Source organism: Lithobates pipiens, unplaced genomic scaffold, assembly GCF_037356315.1.
Source record: "Lithobates pipiens isolate NorthernLeopardFrog02 unplaced genomic scaffold, aLitPip1_a1.2 Scaffold_28, whole genome shotgun sequence".
NCBI classification, from domain to species: domain Eukaryota; kingdom Metazoa; phylum Chordata; class Amphibia; order Anura; family Ranidae; genus Lithobates; species Lithobates pipiens.
In genome coordinates, this window is record NW_027507789.1 from 208195571 (window position 1) to 208218359 (window position 22789).

Genomic DNA, 22789 nt, shown 5'->3' on the forward strand with positions numbered 1-22789 from the left:
TGCGGGCGGTTTATACCCTTTTTCAGACACTAGCGCGGTGGTTAAAACCGGCCCACCAGTGACTGAATAGCGCCATTAAAACGACGGTAAAGTGGTGATAAAAATAGCGCTGTTATTCAGCCGACGCCCGTCCGCCCCAGTCTGAAAGTAGCCTTATACAAGCTGTACACTCACTACTTTACATTGTAGCAAAGTGTCATTTCTTCAGTGTTGTCACATGAAAAGAAGAAGAAAATATTTACAAAAATGTGAGGGGTGTACTCACTTTTGTGAAATACTGTATATGGTACAGATACATGGGATGTAATTATAGATGGTGCACACGTTATTGTGATGGTATGGATTATATACAGCATGGGGACATTGGAGAAAGCTATACAATGTATGGGGGATCACATGAGTAGATAATATGGATACAATGTATGGGGTGATGTATATACAATGTATGGATGATATGGATACAATGTATGGGGTGATGTATATACAATGTATGGATGATATGGATACAATGTATGGGGTGTTGTATATACAATGTATGGTGGGGGTGATGTATATACAATGTATGGTGGGGGGGTGATGTATATACAATGTATGGTGGGGGGTGATGTATATACAATGTATAGTAGGGGTGATGTATATACAATGTATGGTGGGGGGGGTGATGTATATACAATGTATGGTGGGGGGTGATGTATATACAATGTATAGTAGGGGTGATGTATATACAATGTATGGTGGGGGGGGGGGGGGGTGATGTATATACAATGTATAGTAGGGGTGATGTATATACAATGTATGGTATGGTGGGGGGGGTGATGTAGCTGGCTGGCACAGCGGTGATCAGTGAGATGTCGGAGCGGGCCGGTCACATGATCCGCCTATAGGCGGGCGGCCGGTCCAGACGGATCGGATCTCCTCCCCCGGTTCTTCCCCCGGTTCTCCCCTCAGTACCGCGAGAGTTCGGGCTCCGGGGGCGGAGAGAGCTCAGCGCATGACCGGCAGCAGCGGCGGGCCCGGCAGGTGAGAGCCCGAACCCCGATCACCGTCCACCTGTCACCGATCTCCCGCATCACACCCTCTACTCTACCTGTACTGACATCACCGGATCACACTCACCTCTCCCCGCACTGACATCTCTGCCCGCACTGACACCTTCGGAGGCACTCATCTGCATTGACAGTTCCTAATAGCACTGCCACTTCAACCTGCACTGACATTTCCCCCTGCACTGATACTTCTTATTGCACTGACAGTTCTACCTGTACTGATACTTCTACCTGAACTGACAGATCCTGATTGCACTGACAGTTCTACCTACACTGATACTTCTCTACCTGAACTGACAGTTCCCGATTGCCATAACAGTTCTACCTGCACTGATACTTCTACCTGAACTGACAGTTCCTGATTGCATTGACAGTTCTACGTGCACTGATACTTCTACCTGAACTGACAGTTCCTGATTGCATCGACAGTTATATCTGCACTGATACTTCTCTACCTGAACTGACAGTTCTACTTGCACTGATACTTCTCTACCTGAACTGACAGTTCGTGATTGTACTGACAGTTCTACCTGAACTGACAGTTGCTGATTGCACTGACAGTTCTCCTGCACTGATACTTCTCTACCTGAACTGACAGTTGCTGATTTCACTGACAGTTCTACCTGCACTGATACTTCTACCTGAACTGACAGTTCCTGATTGCATTGACAGTTATATCTGCACTGATACTTCTCTACCTGAACTGACAGTTCCCGATTGCCATAACAGTTCTACCTGCACTGATACTTCTACCTGAACTGACAGTTCCTGATTGCACTGACGGTTCTACCTGCACTGATACTTCTACCTGAACTGACAGTTCCTGATTGCATTGACAGTTATATCTGCACTGATACTTCTACCTGAACTGACCTTTCCCGATTGCCATAACAGTTCTACCTGCACTGATACTTCTACCTGAACTGACAGTTCCTGATTGCACTGACAGTTATACCTGCACTGATACTTCTCTACCTGAACTGACAGTTCCTGATTGTACTGACAGTTCTACCTGAACTGACAGTTGCTGATTGCACTGACAGTTCTACCTGCACTGATACTTCTCTACCTGAACTGACAGTTCCTGATTGCCATAACAGTTCTACCTGCACTGATACTTCTACCTGAACTGACAGTTCCTGATTGCATTGACAGTTCTATCTGCACTGATACTTCTCTACCTGAACTGACAGTTCTTGATTGCCATAACAGTTCTACCTGCACTGATACTTCTACCTGAACTGACAGTTCCTGATTGCATTGACAGTTCTATCTGCACTGATACTTCTCTACCTGAACTGACAGTTGCTGATTGCACTGACAGTTCTGCACTGATACTTCTCTACCTGAACTGGCAGTTGCTGATTTCACTGACAGTTCTACCTGCACTGATACTTCTACCAGAACTGACAGTTCCTGATTGCACTGACAGTTGTACCTGCACTGATACTTCTACCTGAACTGACAGTTCCTGATTGCACTGACAGTTCTACCTAGACTGATACTTCTCTACCTGAACTGACAGCTCCCGATTGCCATAACAGTTCTACCTGCACTGATACTTCTACCTGAACTGACAGTTCCTGATTGCACTGACAGTTCTTCCTACACTGATACCTCTACCTGAACTGTCAGTCCCTGATTGGACTGACGGTTCTACCTACACTGATACTTCTCTACCTGAACTGACAGTTCCTGATTGCACTGACAGTTCTACTTGCACTGATACTTCTCTACCTGAACTGACAGTTCCTGATTGCACTGACAGTTCTACTTGCACTGATACTTCTCTACCTGAACTGACAGTTCCTGATTGCACTGACAGTTCTACCTACACTGATACTTCTCTACCTGAACTTACAGTTCCTGGTAGCACTGACAGTTCTACCTACACTGATACTTCTCTATCTGAACTTACAGTTCCTGGTAGCACTGACAGTTCTACCTGCACTGATACTTCTCTACCTGAACTGACAGTTCCTGATTGCACTGACAGTTCTACCTGCACTGATACTTCTCTACCTGAACTTACAGTTCCTGGTAGCACTGACAGTTCTACCTGCACTGATACTTCTCTACCTGAACTGACAGTTCCTGATTGCACTGACAGTTCTACCTGCACTGATACTTCTACCTGAACTGACAGTTCCTGATAGCACTGGCACATGTCCCTGCATTGACAGCTCCTGTTTACTTTGTATTTGCACCCAGATTCCGATTGCACAAATTGCTCCTGTTTTATGACATACTGACAGCTGTCGCTGCACTGACTGAGCACACTGTCACCTGTACCTACACTGAGAGCTCTGGTTTGCACCGACAGCTTCTGACTGCACTGGCATTGTATATACGGTACATATCAGACATTTGTACGGAGCACTGACACCTGGGGCAGCCATCAGAAATTTTGGGGCCTCCTCAGGCCTGACCACCAACATTATACAGGGCCCGCCCATGTGGCCATCCCACCAAATTTACCCATTGGCCATCCCACAAAGACCCACCCCATGCCCTCCCCCTTCTTCATCCCACATCCTCCTTGTCCAGTCTCCCCAATCCTCTGTCCTGTTCCTCCTCCATCCCACATCCTCCTTCTTCTGCAGTCCCATCTCCTCCATTCCACATCCTCCTACTCCAATCCCATCTCTTCCATCCCATGTCCTCTTCCTACTCCAATCCCATCTCTTCCATCCCATGCCTCCTCCTACTCCAATCCCATCTCCTCCATCCCACATCCTCCTCCTACTCCAATCCCATCTCCTCCATCCCACATCCTCTTCCTACTCCAATCCCATCTCCTCCATCCCACATCCTCTTCCTACTCCAATCCCATCTCCTCCATTCCACATCCTCCTACTCCAATCCCATCTCTTCCATCCCATGTCCTCTTCCTACTCCAATCCCATCTCTTCCATCCCATGTCCTCTTCCTACTCCAATCCCATCTCTTCCATCCCATGTCCTCTTCCTACTCCAATCCCATCTCCTCCATCCCATGCCTCCTCCTACTCCAATCCCATCTCCTCCATCCCACATCCTCCTCCTACTCCAATCCCATCTCCTCCATCCCACATCCTCTTCCTACTCCAATCCCATCTCCTCCATCCCATGCCTCCTCCTACTCCAATCCCATCTCCTCCATCCCATGCCTCCTCCTCCCCCAGTCAAATCTCCTCCATCTCATCTCCTCCTCCTCCTCCTCCTCCAGTCCCATCTCCTCCCACCACAGGAGGTGGGCAGTTGGACAGTTGTGGGGAGTGTCACAGGAGAAGAACAGCGGGACAGGAGAGGGGCAGCTGGACAAGAGGGTGCAGGAGGACAGGAAGTGGGCAGTTGGACAGTGGGGGAGGGGGGTGGAGTGTCACAGAAGAGCAGTGGGACTAAAGGGGGGCAGCTGCACAGGAGGGCAGAAAAGAGGATGAAAAGGGGGCAGCAGGACAGGTGGGAGGCAGCGTCACACACACCTTGGGAAGCACCAGCTCTCACCTGTCCTGCAGTGGCTCCTCTAGATGGTGTGGGTGGAGAGGATCTGGTGCCAGGAGAGGTAGCTGAGCCCGTGTCCCAACTCCACCAGGATCTCCAGTGGCAGCTGCAACAATCAGTCTACCCTCCTCCTTTTCTACCTCCTCCACGGGGCCCTCCACTGGCAACTGGCCTCACCCACACTGTACAGCATGTGCCACACTGCCATCCTGACCACTCCCTGCACATATGTGGGATCCACCCACTACTCCACCCTCCTTTGCATCCTGGCATCCGGTCCGTTTAGATAGCAACACGCTAAAGACTGCTTGGGTTGGGACCAGTGATCCGGGCCCCTTTTGGATGCTTGGGCCCCCTGCTCATGTATGGGCTGCCCCCCCCTGTCTGCATTGTCACATACTGTACACACCGACACCTGTACCTGCACTGTGACATACAGAACACACTGACACCCGTTTCTGCAATGTGACATACTTAACACACCGACACCTATACCTGCACTGTAATGTACAGAATGCACTGTTTCATACAGAACACATCGACACCTATACCTGCACTGTAATGTACAGAATGCACTGTTTCATACAGAACACACCGACACCTGTACCTGCACTGCAATGTACAGAACGCACTGTTTCACACAGAACACACTGACACCTGTACCTGCACTGTTTCACACAGAACACACTGACACCTGTACCTGCACTGTGGCATACAGAACACACTGACACCTGTACATGCACTGTGGCATACAGAACACACTGACACCTGTACCTGCACTGTGACATACATAACACACTGACACCTGTACCTGCACTGTGGCATACAGAACACACTGACACCTGTACCTGCACTGTGACATACATAACACACTGACACCTGTACCTGCACTGTGACATACATAACACACTGACACCTGTACCTGCACTGTGACATACATAACACACTGACACCTGTACCTGCACTGTGACATACATAACACACTGACACCTGTACCTGCACTGTGACATACATAACACACTGACACCTGTACCTGCACTGTGACATACATAACACACTGACACCTGTACCTGCACTGTGACATACAGAGCACACTGACACCTGTACCTGCACTGTGACATACATAACACACTGACACCTGTACCTGCACTGTGACATACATAACACACTGACACCTGTACCTGCACTGTGACATACATAACACACTGACACCTGTACCTGCACTGTGGCATACAGAACACACTGACACCTGTACCTGCACTGTGGCATACAGAACACACTGACACCTGTACCTGCACTGTGACATACATAACACACTGACACCTGTACCTGCACTGTGACATACATAACACACTGACACCTGTACCTGCACTGTGGCATACATAACACACTGACACCTGTACCTGCACTGTGGCATACAGAACACACTGACACCTGTACCTGCACTGTGACATACATAACACACTGACACCTGTACCTGCACTGTGACATACATAACACACTGACACCTGTACCTGCACTGTGACATACATAACACACTGACACCTGTACCTGCACTGTGACATACATAACACACTGACACCTGTACCTGCACTGTGGCATACAGAACACACTGACACCTGTACCTGCACTGTGGCATACAGAACACACTGACACCTGTACCTGCACTGTGACATACAGAGCACACTGACACCTGTACCTGCACTGTGACATACATAACACACTGACACCTGTACCTGCACTGTGGCGCACTGACAGCTGCCCTCGCACTCTTTACCTTGCAGCCATGGCGGACTCTCTGGCCACAGGATCCCGTCGACAGTTTCCCCGTATGAGCAAATCGCGAGCTTCCACCCAGCTGCAGGTCCTTGCCTGTGACTCAGGTCAGTCTCCACTTCGTTGCATTTACAGCATTGGTTTTGCTTGTAAATATGTGTCCCTGCTTAACAGGAAGAGAGGATCACAGCCTTCCCTTGTCAGAGAACGGCGATCTGCCTTGTTTACATAGGCCGATCGCCGTCCTGCCTGTCTCCCCTGAAAAACCGTCAGTTCCCTCCCGCACATTGCGTCCGCCGGACCCACTGATTGGCCCCTGCTGTGTCCAGTCACAGCGGAAGCGAGTCACCGGTGGCACATGTGCGCGCCGCAGAGCCGGAGGTGCAGAATCACGTACAGGTGTGTGATTCTGCCCAGAGCTTCCGCCCTGCCGCAGTAAATGTGCGTGGGGTGGTCAGCATCTGGTTAAATAAAGAACATGCATTCCACATTAATAAATATGCTACCAAAATTGGTGTTTGCTGTAAATTGTCTCCAGCATTGCTCTTGTTTATTTCTGCTGGAGGCCGCTATTTTGGGGAAGCCTAGAGCAGTCATTTTCTTACTGGAATCTCTGCCCCTCTCCTTGGTCTGAAAAACAATGTCATTTTCTTCAATCAAAATAAGTACATTTCCAGCTTTGATTGTATGTCTTGGCTCAGATAGAGAGGAAGAATGACAGAAGCTTTACAGGCCTGAAGTTCACAGGCTGCAAAGGGAGAAAAGGAGAGTGTATATTAGGGAGATAAGATGAAACACTGGGGGGTATTTACAAAAGGCAAACCCACTTTGCACCACAAGTGCAAAGTGCACTTTAAATTGCACTGAAAGTTCACTTGGAAGTGCAGGCGCTCTAAATCTAAGAGGTAGATCTGAAATGAGGGGAAGCTCTGCTGATTTTATCATCCAATCATGTGCAAGCTAAAATGCTGTCTTTTATTTTCCTTGCATGTCCCCATCGGATCTACAGCGATTTTACTTCCAAGTACACTTTCAGTGCAATTTCAAGTGCACTTTGCACTTGTAGTACAAAGTGGATTTGCGTTTCTTAAATACCCCTCACTATCCTTGTAAGTTGGTCCTTTGGCTTACCAGGCACTTAAACCCCCCTCCTGCCCAGACCAATTTTTAGCTTTCAGTGCTGTCACACTTTGAATGACAATTGCACGGTCATACAACACTGTACACAAATTACATTTTTATAAAAAAAAATTCACACAAATAGAGCTTTCTTTTGGTGGTATTTGATCACCATTTTGGTTTTTATTTTTTGCTAAAAAAACAAAAAAAAGACAGAAATTTTTGAAAAACAAAAACGTTTAATAGTTTGTTATAGAATTTTGCAAACGGGTAATTTTCCTCCTTCATTGATATTCGCTGATGAGGCTGCACTGATGGGCACAGATAAGGCAACACTGATAGGCACCGATAAGATGACACTGATGAGACAGCACTGATGGGTGGCATTGATGGGTGGCACTGACAGATGGCACTGATGGGCAATGATAGGTGGCACTGATGGGCACTGGTAGGTGGTACTGATGGGCACTGGTAGGTGGTATTGATAGGCAGCACTGGTAATGACACACTGATTAGTTTATAGGCGGCACTGTGGGCGCTGATAGGTGGCACTGATAGGTGACACTGATTAATTTATAGGTGGCACTGGTTAATTTATAGGCGGCACTGTGGGCGCTGATAGGTGGCACTGATAGGTGGCACTGATTAATTTATAGGCGGCACTGTGGCACTGATGAGTGGTACTGTGGACACTGGTAGGTAGTGCTGGTGGGCACTGGTAAGTACCTTCACAATCGGGACCTATGTCCCTCTCTCAGCCATCGGTGATCGGATTTTATCTTCCTCCTCACACTATCAACGTGTGGAGGAAAAATCGCCAATTACCGGCTTTGTTTACATCACATGATCAGCTGTCATTGGCTGACAGCTGATCACGTAGTAGGGGGTCGGGATCGACCCCTTACTCCGATCTGTGATTAGGCGAGTGTCATAGAGTCGTTGATCACAGAGCGTGCCACGCGTGCCCTGCAGGGGGCGCGCAGGCTGCTCGAGCACGGGAGGACGTCCAGGGACACCCTCCCGGCAAATGAAGTCCGCGCTGTAGCCGTCTTTCAGCTATAGCGCGGACAGCAAGTGGTTAACTCTGTTGTGCCTCCCTGGCAGCAGAGTTTGTCTTGTCACCTCTCCTGCTTTTCTTTTCTCTCTCCCTTATCTGTGTTCTCTCCACACAGTGGGTGTCATTCCTGTTGCTTTCTTCTCTCTTTAACAACAGTAAATCCTAAAGCGGTCAGCTGATCAGCCTCCAGTGGCTCTGATTTTAGGCACAGTGCCAAGAATAGACAGCAATTGAGCATGTGCAGAGAAGGGTATTACTGGATTCTTTTTTTTTTAAGGTGTTTATTCCATTTTACTTGTTTTTCCAAGTGCATTAGTATTACTGGATTTTACACAGTATAGGCACTTATTAATAATGTTTTACATATACCATACTATACTACCCTGCTTCCCCGCAAATAAGACCTTGTGTGGTTGTCGGTGATGGCCTCAATATAAGCCCTACCCCCAAATAAGCCCTAGTTAAAGTTCTTGTAGGTCTTATTTTCAGGGTAGGGCATATTTTTGGGGAAACAGGGTAGGGCTTATTTGGGGGGTAGGGATTATATTGGAGCCATCACCTACAATCACGCCATGTCTTATTTTCGGGGGAAACTGGGTATACCTGCAAAAGGGGCCAGCATGCACTCATCCATCAAGACATAATCTTCTGACTAAAGTTCCACTTTAAAGTGTAACTAAAGCAAAAGCTTAATTTTGGATAGTGTGGTGATGGGTTAGAAAATCTGTCAGGTTTTAAAAGCTGTCTGTGTCCCAGCGAAGGGACATTCACCCTCTCTACTTGTCCTGATGTCCATCGCCATGGGGAAAAAAGTAATAGGTTATTCCACGATTTTGAGTTGTCACCAAATCAACAATAGAGGGAAAAACCTTCAATGGGGACACTTTTTTTTTTTTTTGTGAGTGAGACCTCTCACTTCCTGTTGTGTCTCCAGTATAGGAAGTGAAGAAAAATCACCCAAATGGGACACAGGTGACAAAAAAAAATCTGACAGGTGTTAAACCCTCTATCCGAAATGAAGAAAAAACATTTAGGCTTTAAACATACTTTAAACTCGGCTCGCTCAGATCATTTAGCGGGCCTAATGCAGACAAAAAAAAAATGTTCCCTCTGGGGAAGTCTTTGACTCTTCAGTCAGAGAGACGCTGTGATTGGCTATCGGCAACACACTATCTCTGTCGCCACCACAGGAGGTTCACGTTCCCGTTGGTACCTTGCTGTGATTGGCTATCGGCAACACACCATCGCTGTCACCACCACAGGAGGTTCACGTTCCCATTGGTACCTTTTTAAAAGCGTGCCGACGTATTTGCCAGCGGGCTTCTCTCACGGCCAGGCTACCCATAACAGTTGAAGTTTTGAAGCTGAGCTCCAGGGACTTCTGAGTTGCCTGTGGTTATTTGGAAATTGAAATAAATACAGAGCTGACTTTCTGCAATGGAGACAAATTTATTTTTTATTTTTATTTTTTGGGGGGAGAGAAATTATTATTTTTTTTTTAACCTAACAGCTAGTGGGATTCAGCTGAGTAAAGCATGACAGCTGAAATATTATTGGTTGCTTTGGGTATCACAGGCAGGTCTTTTTACTGTAAGATAATATATGATGGAAAATGGTGCAATACCTCTATATATACAGTATCTCACAAAAGTGAGTACACCCCTCACATTTTTGTAAATATTTTATTCTATCTTTTCATGTGACAACACTGAAGAAATGACACTTTGCTCCAATGTAAAGTAGTGAGTGTACAGCTTGTATAACAGTGTAAATTTGCTGTCCCCTCAAAATAACTCAACACACAGCCATTAATGTCTAAACCGCTGGCAACAAAAGTGAGTACACCCCTAAGTGAAAATGTCCAAATTGGGCCCAAAGTTTCAATATTTTGTGTAGCCACCATTATTTTCCAGCACTGTCTTAATCCTCTTGGGCATGGAGTTCACCAGAGCTTCACAGGCTGGCACTGGAGTCCTCTTCCACTCCTCCATGACAACATCACAGAGCTGATGGATGTTAGAGACCTTGCGCTCCTCCACCTTACATTTGAGGATGCCCCACAGATGCCCAATAGGGTTTAGGTCTGGAGACATGCTTGGCCAGTCCATCATCTTTACCCTCAGCTTCTTTAGCAAGGCAGTGGTTGTCTTGGAGGTGTGTTTAGGGTCATTATGTTGGAATACGGCCCTGCGGCCCAGTCTCCGAGGGGAGGGGATCATGATCTGCTTCAGTATGTCACAGTACATGTTGGCATTCATGGTGCCCTCAATGAACTGTAGCTCCCCGGTGCCGGCAGCACTCGTGCAGCCCCAGACCACGACACTCCCACCACCATGCTTGACTGTAGGCAAGACACACTATAGAACAGCGATGGCAACCCTTGGCACCCCAGATGTTTTGGAGCTACATTTTCCATGATTCTCATGCACTCTGCAGTGTAGATGAGCATCATGGGAAATGTAGTTCCAAAACATCTGGGGTGCCAATGTTCACCATCACTGCACTTGAATATGAAATGGGTAAACACCTGACAATTTTTTTGTAGCTGTTTTTGCTCTATTAGGGAGATATTCCTGTCCCCTAGCCATAAGTGGAAATGAGAGGAGTTCCCTCCCAACAATAATAATTATTATTATTGTTTTTAATTTGATTAGATCCTTCTTTAGCCCTGGTTCACATATATGCGATTTGTAATATGTTTTCACAGGCACTGAAACGCATGACAGACCTGCGTTCCTATGGAGATGAAAAAAGGGAACTGCGAGTTTGGAGCGATGCGTTCCAAGAGTTCGCAGCCCATAGAATATAGTGAATTTATGAGATGAGTGTTCACATATAGGTGCGATTCTGAGGCATTTTGCATAGAAGTGGATCAGAGGCGTTTTTGCATAGGGGAGGAAGGGAAAGAATGAAGGGAAGGAAGGAAAGAAAATGGAGCGATTATCAGCAGGCATATGTGTGAACCCGGGCTCAGACAATTTTGTCACTGGTGTCCCTTTTGGAAGTTTTCCCTTCTTTCTTATCGTACATCACGGGACACAGAGCCATAGTAGTTACTATGTGGTTCTAGGCCACCTTCAGGTAATTGACACTGGCACACTCTAAGCCCTTGTACACACGGTCGGAGAATCTGTCGGAATGAGTCTTATCGGACCGTGTCGTCAGATAATCCGACTGTGTGTGGTATGCATCGGACTGGTTCCGTCCGAATCTCCGTCCGACCCAATTTTCCAACATGTTGGAAATATTTCCCGACCAACTGGGCCAGACGGACGTAATCCGATCATGTGTAGAGCATTTTCATCGGACCAAGTGCCACGCATGCTCCGATCAAATTCCTACATCAAAGCTATTGGCTACTAGCCTGAATGTAGTCCCATCGTAACGAAATTACGTCATCACGTTCTGAAAGATCGGATTTTTCGCCAACTTGGCCCGACCGTGTGTATGCAACAGTTTCGGACACAATCCGTCGGACTAAATCCGACTGGCAAAATCGGACGGATTTGGTTGGCAAAATCTCCGACCGTGTGTACGTGGGCTAAGACAAAAAGTGCCCTCCCTATATAACCCCCCACACTACTGGGAGTACCTCGGTTTTTTCACCAGTATCTAAGGTGTTGGTCACAAGTGAAGATGTGCTGTGCTGAGCTCCGCTGGAGCAGTCCTTGATGGGGCTAGCCATGCTGACCGGATCCATTCAAAGTGTCTCTTTTGGCCAAATTGAATGGTACCCGGGCCTTGTATCCGAAGAAACTAGGTCTTGCTTGTAAATGCTTCTCTTTTTTTAGAGAGTTGCACCCCGGGATCCAGTACTTTTTGGTAGTAAGACCATGAAGTTTTACTGGCGGAGGTGCTGTTACAGGTCCAGGATTGTGGGTTTCCTCGAGGATCCCCAGCTCCTGAAGGGTTAACGGAACCCACCAGTGAAGGGTGAAGATTGGGTCTTCTTTTCCTGTCCTAGTCCCAACTAAAATTTTGGATTTTGCCATTTCAGTCATCGGGGTAAATGGGTGAATCTATGTAGTGGAAACACAGAGGGCAGGTAAAGCGTTATTAAACCCCCTCCCCCCCCAAAAAAGTAATATTGCTGCTTACCAATCATTAGATGTGGTGGGTACATTTTTTTTTTCTTTGGCTTTATTTCCTTTTCACCTGGTGATCCGGCCAGTAACACAACTCCCCTATTAGTTGGACATCACTCTGGATGAATGAGGACAGGAGGTACAGCAGACAGCAGCATTATGTATAAGCAGATTTAAATACACTAACAAATTGAAGCCAAACTTCCTTTCACAATTTATAATCAATTACAGCAAACAGTTTTTTTTCCCTTTTGGGGTAAAGGTTTTGCATGAATAATTAAAAACTGATAATTTTAATCACCTCTGCCGGTGTTTTGTGGAATCCTTGGTGTGCTGATGAAATTTCTTTAGGCCGCGTACACACGCGGGGACTGTTCGCTCAACTTTGTCCGCTGAACAGTGTTTCGGCGGACAGTCCGCTCGTGTGTGGGCTTTCAGCGGACAGTTTCAGCGGACAGTCTGCTGAACAAAGTTTTTCGGAAATTCCGAAAAACTGTCCGCTGAAACTTTGTTTCAGCGAACAGTCCCCTCGTGTGTAGGCTTGTTCGTCAAACTAAGTTCCGCGCATGCTCAGAAAGGATTTACACGCCGAAGTTTGCATTGCAGTGTATAGGACGTCGTATTTTTCGTCCCGTCGTACGTGCCGTTCACGTCATCACGCACGGTTTCAGCGGACTGTTCGTTCGTCGTGTGTGGGCAAGTCCGTCCATGCTAATTTTGAGCGGACTGTCCGCTGAAACTGTTTGACGGACAAAGTTGAGCGAACAGTCCCCGCGTGTGTACGCGGCCTTACTTTGATTGTCTACAGTTTCCAGCCTGTGGTCATTACAGCACCTGGTATTACTAAACAGCCATTTTCCCGAACGTGTGAGTGGGGAATATTGCAGTTGACCCAGAACTTGGAAGGACACCACCTGGATTGTGACTGGCTTATGCGTTTCAAGGATAGTTCTCTCTTCCTCCAGAGCCAAACTCAGAGGAAGCGGGCACTACCCCCAAACCATGTGTTTTGAGGGTAGTATCCTCTTCCTTCATGCCAAACTCTGTCTCTAAGGAAGAGGGTACTACCCTCGAAAATCGTAAACCAGCCAGAATCAGGTGGTGTCCTTCCAAGTCCTGGAATACACTGAGCTGATTGAGCAACCTTGAAGATGATCCTTACTTTGACACACTTTGCATATCACACTGCCTGTGAGTAGATTTATTTGATAATTATTAATAGTATATATTATAATGCACAAGACTGGAGCACCCTCTCTTATTGGTGTTTTTGTAGCATGCTACCATGGTCTCCCTAGAGGGCAGCAAGGCATGGTGTTTCCCTGATCCATGCAGAGAAGCGGATGTGTATGAAGAACCAGTGCCACGCTATCACACTCATGCACAGGGGGGTGTTTTGTTTTACCAGGGAGTGATTTAATCAACTGATCTCTACCAGGAAAATTCTGGATTTGAATGAACCGATTCTTTAATTCTGCTCATTAACTATGAGGCATTTCTTCCAAAAGAGACAGGAACTGGCATTCATTTTTATTTTTAGCAGGTTGGGATGGTGGTTCTGCCGCCGTTGCTTTTCTGACAAGCGCTGTGTGGCAAATCGCACCATTTCTGCCTGTGAGAGGTGATAATTACAAGGTAGGTGGGAGCTCAGAGCCGAGGAATCTTTTCATACACTGGAGACTTTGAGAGAGCCGCCGGGAAGGTGCCAGCTGCAGCTGAGAACAGATTTAAACAGATTAAAGCAATACGTTCACATTTGTCACCTTCCAATTATTCTTGGTGTTTAAAATATACAGTATGTAAGCTCAATTACTAAAATTTCAAACGAGCTTAACATGTTCAAAGCCATTTTTAGGATTTTTAAATCTGCAGCTTTCAATAATATAAAACCTGGTGATCTGGCCATGAAGGTCCACGTTCAGACACATCCTGTTAAAACACTCTGTTCCTGTCTCCCAAATGTTCTCCTGCATTGTCACCCTGTTATCTGGCTTTCCCATGAGGGAATGGTCCATCGTTGCCACCATCAGGAAACCAACCCTGAGGAATGCCATGCAGCCATTGCTGGAGTGCATATAGACTATAGGTTGCACGAGATTTGCAGTTCTGAGCTCAGCTCTGCAAAGGATGCAACATAAGTGTATTTTTTGTTTTTTAAAGCCTGAATTCCAGGAATTGTAAAAAATTAAGGCACACTATGAGTTAAGTCCAACAAGGTGCATAGCACCTCCTGGGCCTTAGCGCTTTTATCTTACAGTATTCTAGTACTCTCAGGAGGCAGCTATGGTTCCGGTAGAGCGACGCCGATGCTTCTGTGCTATGCATCTTGAACACAAGAGTCGCTGCAGCTGCTATGCCCGCTCCTCCCCTCCTTCTATCTATTCACAGAAGCCTTTGTATTATGTAAACAAATTCATAAAATACAAAGGCCTCTTTAAATGGGCAGCAGAGGGGGAGAAATGGGCAAAGCTGCTCTGTGTGCCTTTCTCCTCTCTTACAGCCCCAAGTGTCTCCTGTGTAGTTTCCAGCAGATTAATAAACCTGTCAGATATAGGATAATAGAGATAAGCCCAGGAGATGTCATGCAGCTCCTTGGACTTAACTCATAGTGTGCCTTCACTTTTTATAAACTGGCTAAATTTCTGGAATTCAGCTTTAAAAAACTCGCTAAGGCTTTCCCAAACTAAATGCCAACCAAAAAATGAAAAATTGGTTACAGTGAACATCCTATGATGCTTGGATGCCCGGAGGCCTTTGCAGATCCACATACGCTGTCAGGTAAAGCAGCTGAGATGCTAGATGACCTGTTCAGGCCTTTTCATGAATGTATTTTTGCTTCTACCCTAATAGGAATCTATTACGGCAAGAGAACAGTCCAGAAGAAATATGCCAGACCGGGAATCCAAGAGCTACAGGGAATACCGGTAAGTAAGGCATGAGCCAGTGAGTAATGTGATTGGCTGCTTTGCTGGCCAACTGCTGCTTGAACTTTATGTGGCTCTTTTGGCCATTGATTGACACTTCATGTATTCATGTCATCAGGCCTCTCTGATCAGTGAATGGAAGGAGATGTTTAAGACGTCGCCCCGAGTAAAATGTCCAAGCTCTGGTTGTTGGCTAGAGTTCCCAAGCGTATATGGGCTAAAACAACATTACCAGAGATGCCAGGGGGTACGTAAATTACAAAACTTCAGGGAGAACTTTCATCACCTTCAAATGTTGACCAAGCCGTTATCTGTACAACATATTATTCCAGTCACCTATTCAGGCTACTTTTGTCCTTAGTAATTTTCAGGTCATTATCTGCCTTCCATATTGTTTCAGCCTCCCTCTGTCCACCATATTTTTCCAGCCACTTGTTCAGGCCACTTTGTGTACTGAAGCTCGCTGTACTGACTGTGCAATTTTAGTACAGTAAACTTCCCACTGAGCTATTGTGTTTTGACAGAGGGACTTCCCCCATGCCAGAACACACCGGTCAGCTCTCGCAGCCATTGGCTGCAATCGCTGATTGGATGTCGATCAGCTGCTGGTTTTCCAGCATTCCCGTTGATGTATACATGGTTTAACCAACCAATAACAGACGATATAAGACCCGTGTGTACCTGCTGGTTTTCCAGCATTCCCATTGGCCAGGTTGATGTATACACGGTTGAACCAACCAATGCCAGACGCTATAAGGCCCGTGTGTACCATGCTTTACTTAGGCCTCTTTGTCCATGGTGCTCTTCAGGTCATTATCTACCTTCCATATTGTTGAAGCCCCTTACTCAAGCCACTTTGTCCATGGTGCTCCTCAGGTCATTATCTGCCTTCCATATTGTTGAAGCCCCTTACTCTTGCCACTTTGTCTATGGTAATCTTCATGTGATTATCTGCCTTCCATATTGCCAACCACTCCCTGTCCACCATATTGTTCCAGCCACCTTTTCAGGCCACTTTATTCATGGTACTGTTTAGTCTCTCTCAGTCTACCATAATAATTAATGACAGCAATATTTTAGAGAATGATCTGTATGGATCCACTAGGAAGTAGTGGCACCACCGTGAGACATGGAAAAAAAGATAAGCAGTAATTCAAAAATGGCAACATAACAGGTAAATTATTTTATTGCGATTAAAATTATTACAGCTGAGCTCTGGGGAAAAAAAATAGAGCCTTGGCGGGGCCTTCCCCAACAGCTGCACAACTGGTCCCCCAAAGCCTGTTCTCTTCACTGCTCCGTCGGTTGGACTATTACGTTATCATGTACAGTGCCGGACCAGCAGTCCTACATTGTAAGTGGGGACACCAACGACACAATAAGAAGTGAAGAGTACTGGTGGCTTTTTATGTTTCCACAAACAAAAACAACCATTTAACCATTAGGAAGCCTTACTGCAAGGGTCCATTTTTTTATGCAACCCAGAGGTACATTGACATTTTGCTTGTAACCTCCAGGTCACTTTATGTGGATTTTCACTTCAGTTTCTGTGTGGCAGTTTCCTGATTTTCATATGTCAGGATACTTTGATATGGAAAAGGAGGCAGACTGTTTGAACTAGGTTATATTTTTTGCTTTTACTGGATAACCATTTGTTTTGCTAGACTGGCGTTCTTCTGTAAGAGTTATACTCTGGGCTTTTGATGCTCTCTAACGTGCTGTACCTCTCTGTCTAGGCCGCACTCCTGTCCCGGATGGTGGTCTCCTGCCCTCACTGTGAAGCCGTTTTCGCCTCAAAGCCTCAGCTGCAGAAACACCTCAACTGGAACCACGCAGATAAGGAGGATAGCCGGGAGAGCAGGGCGAGTCCACCGGGCCTTCCTAGCAGGGCAAAAGAGAGGTGCAATGGGTACCCCGACACCGCAGAGTTCTTTATGGACCTTGGATGACACATCTATAGCATTTGGAGGCTGTGAATGAGGGAGGGAGCGCACTGGGTGGATGTGGGTTGTTTCCAACCAAAATATGGTGGCTTCATTGAACAAAAAAAAAAAAAAATGTGATTTCCCCATTCACACATTCGAGGTGGATGGGGGGAATACTTCCTGCTGTGGTATTGTATTCTGGTGGCAGGGAGACTTCCCGCCTTCATAACACAGTGATCAGTGTTGCCGGCTATAGCTGGCGGCACTGATTGTTTGAAAAAAAAAAATGACAGGCTGGTTTGTACAACCAACCTGCCTATACATGGATCAAAATTTGTCCAGTCCCTGCTGAACCGGACAAATTTTGATCTATGTACAGTATATTGTCCCCACACAGAGTCAGCTATACCTCATTAACATGCAGCGTGTGGGGGCAGTATACCTCATTAACATGCAACGTGTGGGAACAGTATACCTCATTTACATGCAACGTGTGGGGACAGTATTTTGTCCCCACACAGAGTCAGCTATACCTCATTAACCTGCAATGCAAGAGGGTTGTTTTCTTAATTTGTAGATCTTTGTTAGGACATACAGACCTGAAGGGCTTGGTATGCATTGTGGGGGGAGGGGGGCACCACTGTGTTGTGTTTTATTATTTTTTTATTTGTCTGAACTTTTTTGCCGGCATGGTTTTCTTTTCTTTACATTCAGCTGTCAGCAGCGAACCCGCTCACAGCTGATGACTCATCTGTTGTTAAGGACGGGGCGGCCGGCTTCCCTGCCTACTCCTTAGCAACCAGCTATGGGGGGTGTCCCCATGCTGTTTCTGATAAATACTGCATGTGATACCTCCAGCAAAACCCTGGTGATGAATATTGAATGTTTTTTACTCTTCTGTTCATTTTGTGAAGTGAACTGAAGTGAAGAGCTTACTGCATGTTTTTTGACAATATTTACTGGCACATTTTTCATTTTGCGGTAAATAACGCAAAATCTCTTTTTTTTTATTTTTATTTTTTTGGTGAATTGGACTTTATTCACCGAATTGAACCCAGGGCTACTTATGTTAAACATTACTTCACAGTCCCCACTGAAACATTACAAAGCTAAGAGAGTATGTAAGGATTTTTAAGAAAGTAAAAAGCACCTAAAAAGGTAAACCAGCTGTTAGTAAATATTTTTAAGTTATGCTGTATTAATGGGAATATGTAACACGAAAGCGTTATCCCAATTCTGCTGCAAAAGTAGAAATACACTTTAAGAATCGCCAGCTGCCGGAGGAAAATAGGAAGGACCTGTGATATCACCGATCTGTTTAAAAAGATCTGAAAAAAAGTAGGGATAGGGTCATAAATATGCTGGTGTTGGGATTTAAAGTGGTTGTAAACCCTTACATATACTCATTGAGGTTCGCTGCCCTCAGGTGATGCACATAAATGATACAAATCATCCTACATAAGTTGTACATGTTTACCTGCAGTCTTCTCTACACCTGTTCAAAGTCCAGAATTTCTAAAGCTTGTCTGAGCTGTCTGAAAACAGGGGATGGAGAACTTAAAGTGATTGTAAAGGCTTTTTTTTTTTTTTTATTATTATTTCAAATAACAAACATGTCATACTTATCTCCACTGTGCAGCTCGTTTTGCACAGAGTGGCCCCGATCCGTGACTTCTGGGGTCCCTCTGCGGCTCTCTTGGCTCCTCCTTACATAAGATAACCCCCTAGGAGAAGCGCTCTCCTGGGGGGTTACCTTGCGGGCGCTTCCGAGTCCAGCATTCGGCATCCATAGACATGAATGCCGGACTCGGCCCCGCCCCCCCAACGCCCGCGTCATTGGATTTGACCGATGGCAGCAGCAGCCAATGTCTGCGCTGCTATCAAGCTATCCAATCAAGAGCCCCGTGCAGAGAGGGACAGTGCGTCTCCGCTGAGGGAAATACGGGGCTCAAGTAAGTAAAAAAGGGGGGGGGGTGGAGGGCCGGTGACTTCCAGAAGTTTTGTTCATCTTAACGCATAGGATGTATTAAGGTGAAAAAACATGAGGATTTACAACCCCTTTAAAGTGGATGTAAACCCGATTCATGACATTTTAGCTGGGCACAAATATCTGTTTTCTTATCTCTCTTCAAAGCACCAAGTCCTGTAGCTATCTCCTGCTCCGATCTTCTGTTATCAGCCTGGCGACTCCTGACAAGTTCTCTGTCACATGTGATAAAAGCAGCCTGAGTTTTGTGTTGGTTTATGCTATAAATAAATTGGCAGAGCCCTGAACTATTCAGTGATCAGCTCTGAAAGTCTCTACCTATGAGGAGAGGGGGTGTGTGCCTTTCCTCCAATCAGCTGTCTTGGCTGTATGCCCAGACTTCACTGCAGTGTTGAACAGGAAGAGAACATCTTAAAACTGGATCTGAACTTACTAAACAGTATACCGTGGATCCTCGGATTGCGAGTAACCTGGTTAAAGAGCGTTTCGCAATACGAGCAATTATTTTTTTTAAATCCTGACTCGGTTTGCGAGTGTTGTCTCGCAAAACGAGTAGGATTCAAGCCTCTGCTGTGTGCAGTACCGCATTTGGCCAGAGGTGCGGGGGGCGCCGGTGACACTCGGAGCCGCTCTGAGCCCTTCAGAAATACTCGGAAATTCTCAGTTTCTGAGCCTTTCCGAGGGTTTCCGAGTGCATCAGAGCGGTATCCGAGTATTTCTGAGTCTCTCCGCCCACCCCCCGCCCTCCACCTCTGGCCACATGCGGTATTGCATGCAATAGAAGTCAATGTGGAACGAATTATCTGCCCTCATGTTGTAAAGCGCTGAGCAAACTGTTGGCGCTATATAAAACCTGTATAATAATAATAATAATAATCTTTGTTTCCATTGACTTCTATGGGGAAACTCGCTTTGATATGTGAATGCTTTGGATTACAAGCATTCTCCTAGAACAGATTATGCTCGTAATCCAAGGTTCCACTGTATAAAGGTGAAGACGGCAGATATATATGTAAAACTTATGTAGGGAGATTTGTTTCATCCCTGTGTATCATGTGAGGCTGTTCATTTCACTGGCTATATGTGAGGGTTTACATCCACTTTAAATTACACTGTGCAGAGCTCAGTCAAGAAGGCTCCTTATAGCTGTTTGGAGGGAAGGGACACCCCCCTTCAAACAGGAACAGAGCTGAGGCTATCAATCACCGGCTGTGTGCTGGAGGTCCCTCCCCTGTCACAATTTTTCTGTTGGTGTCAGGAAAACTTGTCAGAAGTGATTCATGTTGATAGCAGAGGAACAGACATTGGGGCTGATTTACTAGAACTGGATGGCCCAAAATCTGGCGCAGCTGTGCTTGGTAGCCTCAAACTTCAGCTTGTTCAGTTAAGCTTTGACAAAAAAAAACAAAAATAAAACCTGGAAGCTGATTGGTTTCTATGCAGAGCTGTGTCAGATGTTGCACTCTCCAGTTTTAGTAAATCGACCCTTTAGTGCTCTGTATTGAGACAAGTACACACTATATAGGGATATGCTTTGTTCATATTTCATGTCTGGAGCGAGCAACCACTTTAAATAACACGATTACACATGTGAGAATGACTGCATTGTTTTAGCAACTGTCGTGTTATTGTGACCGCGTGTTTGGTGATTATTAGCGACAGGCATGTAATCCTAGAGGAGCACCAATGCGGGAGAAGAAATGAAATCTCTTTTTTTACACACACGGCAGAGAACACTAGTGAGGAATCTTCAGTTAGGCCCCTTTCACACGTGTGTTCCATTTGTCCATCCGTTGACAGATGAAAAACGGACACCCATGTATTTCTATGGGCAAGCGGATGATCATCCATTGACACCCGCTGACATTCTCCTTCGTCAGCAACCGTTTTTTGAAACCGTAGAAAGCCTTATTCTTCCTCCGTTTTAAAACGGGAGCAGTCCTAGATTATTGTCAAATGGTCTGTGTTTATATTTGCAGTTAGGAGCCGGCACCTGCCGGCGTCCTAGCAACCGCTGTCCTAGCAACCACTGACAGCTGAATGTAAAAATGATTGCTGGCAATAAATAAAATTGTAAAAAAAAAACTGTGTGGGAGACCTCCTCCCAATCCATACCAGGCCCTTCAGGTCCGGGAACTCCATGGCAATAAAAGAAAAAAAAAGAAAGGCCTGCCCCCCCCCCCAAAATCCATACCAAACCCGAGCATGCAGCCCCGCCCCCAGAAAAGTGAGGGGATGAGAGAGCATACTCTTGACAAGCACCTTGTATCCATTTTGATGGGGACAAGGGCCTCTTCCCCACAACCCTGGCGGGGTCTGTGGACAGGGGTCTTATCGGAAACTGCAAGCCTCCAGATCCCGCCCCTTAGTGAATGAGTATGTAACCCTACTGATTCACCAAAAAAACAGTTTTTTCGCAATTCCTTTATCAAAAAAATCCAAAACAATGTCCCCCGAAGGAAATCCAGCGTCAATCATGATGAACGTCGTGACCTGAAGAAAAAATAAATAAAAAAAGAGGTCCGTACCCGACGAAGGTTCCCGCCGTCTGACCACTTCGACCTCTGACCATTCTTAAAGAGGAAGTAAACCCTGATGGGTTTACTTCCTCTTTCATTCCCTGCAAAGGTAAAGCATAATGGACTACTGTGCATCGCATAGTAGTCCATCATGTGTCACTTACCTGACACAGGAGCCAGCGAAGTTACCGCTGTCCCCTGTAGTCCGCCACATCCATATTCTTGGTGGGTCTCGCTGCTCCGCCGTTGTCATTCGGCGAAGCCGCGATGACGTCACTCCCACGCATGCGCACGGGAGCCGCCACTCGCGGCATATCGCCGTTGACCGTGGCGCGCTCAGTGCGCCTGCGCGCCACTGTCTACGGCGCATGTGCTGTAGACAGCGGTGCCTGTCTTTCGGCAAATATCTCCTAAACCGTGTAGGTTTAGGAGATATTTCTAGGACCTACAGGTAAGCCTTAATCTAGGCTTACCTGTAGGTCAAAGTCTGTTGTAAGGATTTACAACCACTTTAAATAACTAAAGGGGTGGCCCCCTCCTGACGACATCTTCCGGGGGTTGAGGGTATGTTTGAATAAGGGTCGAGTATGTATTTTGGGGGACCCCCCCCCCCCCAAACATTTTTTTTTCACAATTTTTGTATTGTGGGTAATGTTTTTTCTTTTCTTTTTTTTTTTTTTTACATTCAGCTGCTGGCCCACTCCTTAGGAACCAGCTAATCTTCAAATACAATTCATATCGGTCAATCACATTTTGACCAATCCGAATTCCAATCGTTCCAAAAATTAGAAATTCGTTAGAAAGCGGATGTACACAACGGATGTAAAAACTTAAGTCCGGATCCATTTTTCATCTGATTTTCTAGCACA

General features: G+C 46.1%; 1 protein-coding gene across 5 annotated transcripts in view; it reads left to right on the plus strand.

The window, feature by feature from the left end:
• The first annotated feature begins 888 nt into the window (after positions 1–888).
• Positions 889–22789, plus strand: part of ZNF512B (zinc finger protein 512B) — a 73024-nt gene continuing 51123 nt past the window's right edge. For 3 of the 5 annotated variants that reach the window (XM_077460390.1, XM_077460392.1, XM_077460393.1), the window contains exons 1-5: positions 889–1020; positions 6313–6411; positions 15416–15489; positions 15608–15736; positions 17226–17398. In XM_077460390.1, the coding sequence (XP_077316516.1) occupies positions 6315–6411; positions 15416–15489; positions 15608–15736; positions 17226–17398 (473 nt within the window). In that variant the 5' untranslated portion in view covers positions 889–1020; positions 6313–6314. Of the gene's footprint in view, positions 1021–6312; positions 6412–15294; positions 15490–15607; positions 15737–17225; positions 17399–22789 lie in introns of those variants that run through there. The other 2 variants (XM_077460394.1, XM_077460389.1) reach the window with 2 other exon arrangements.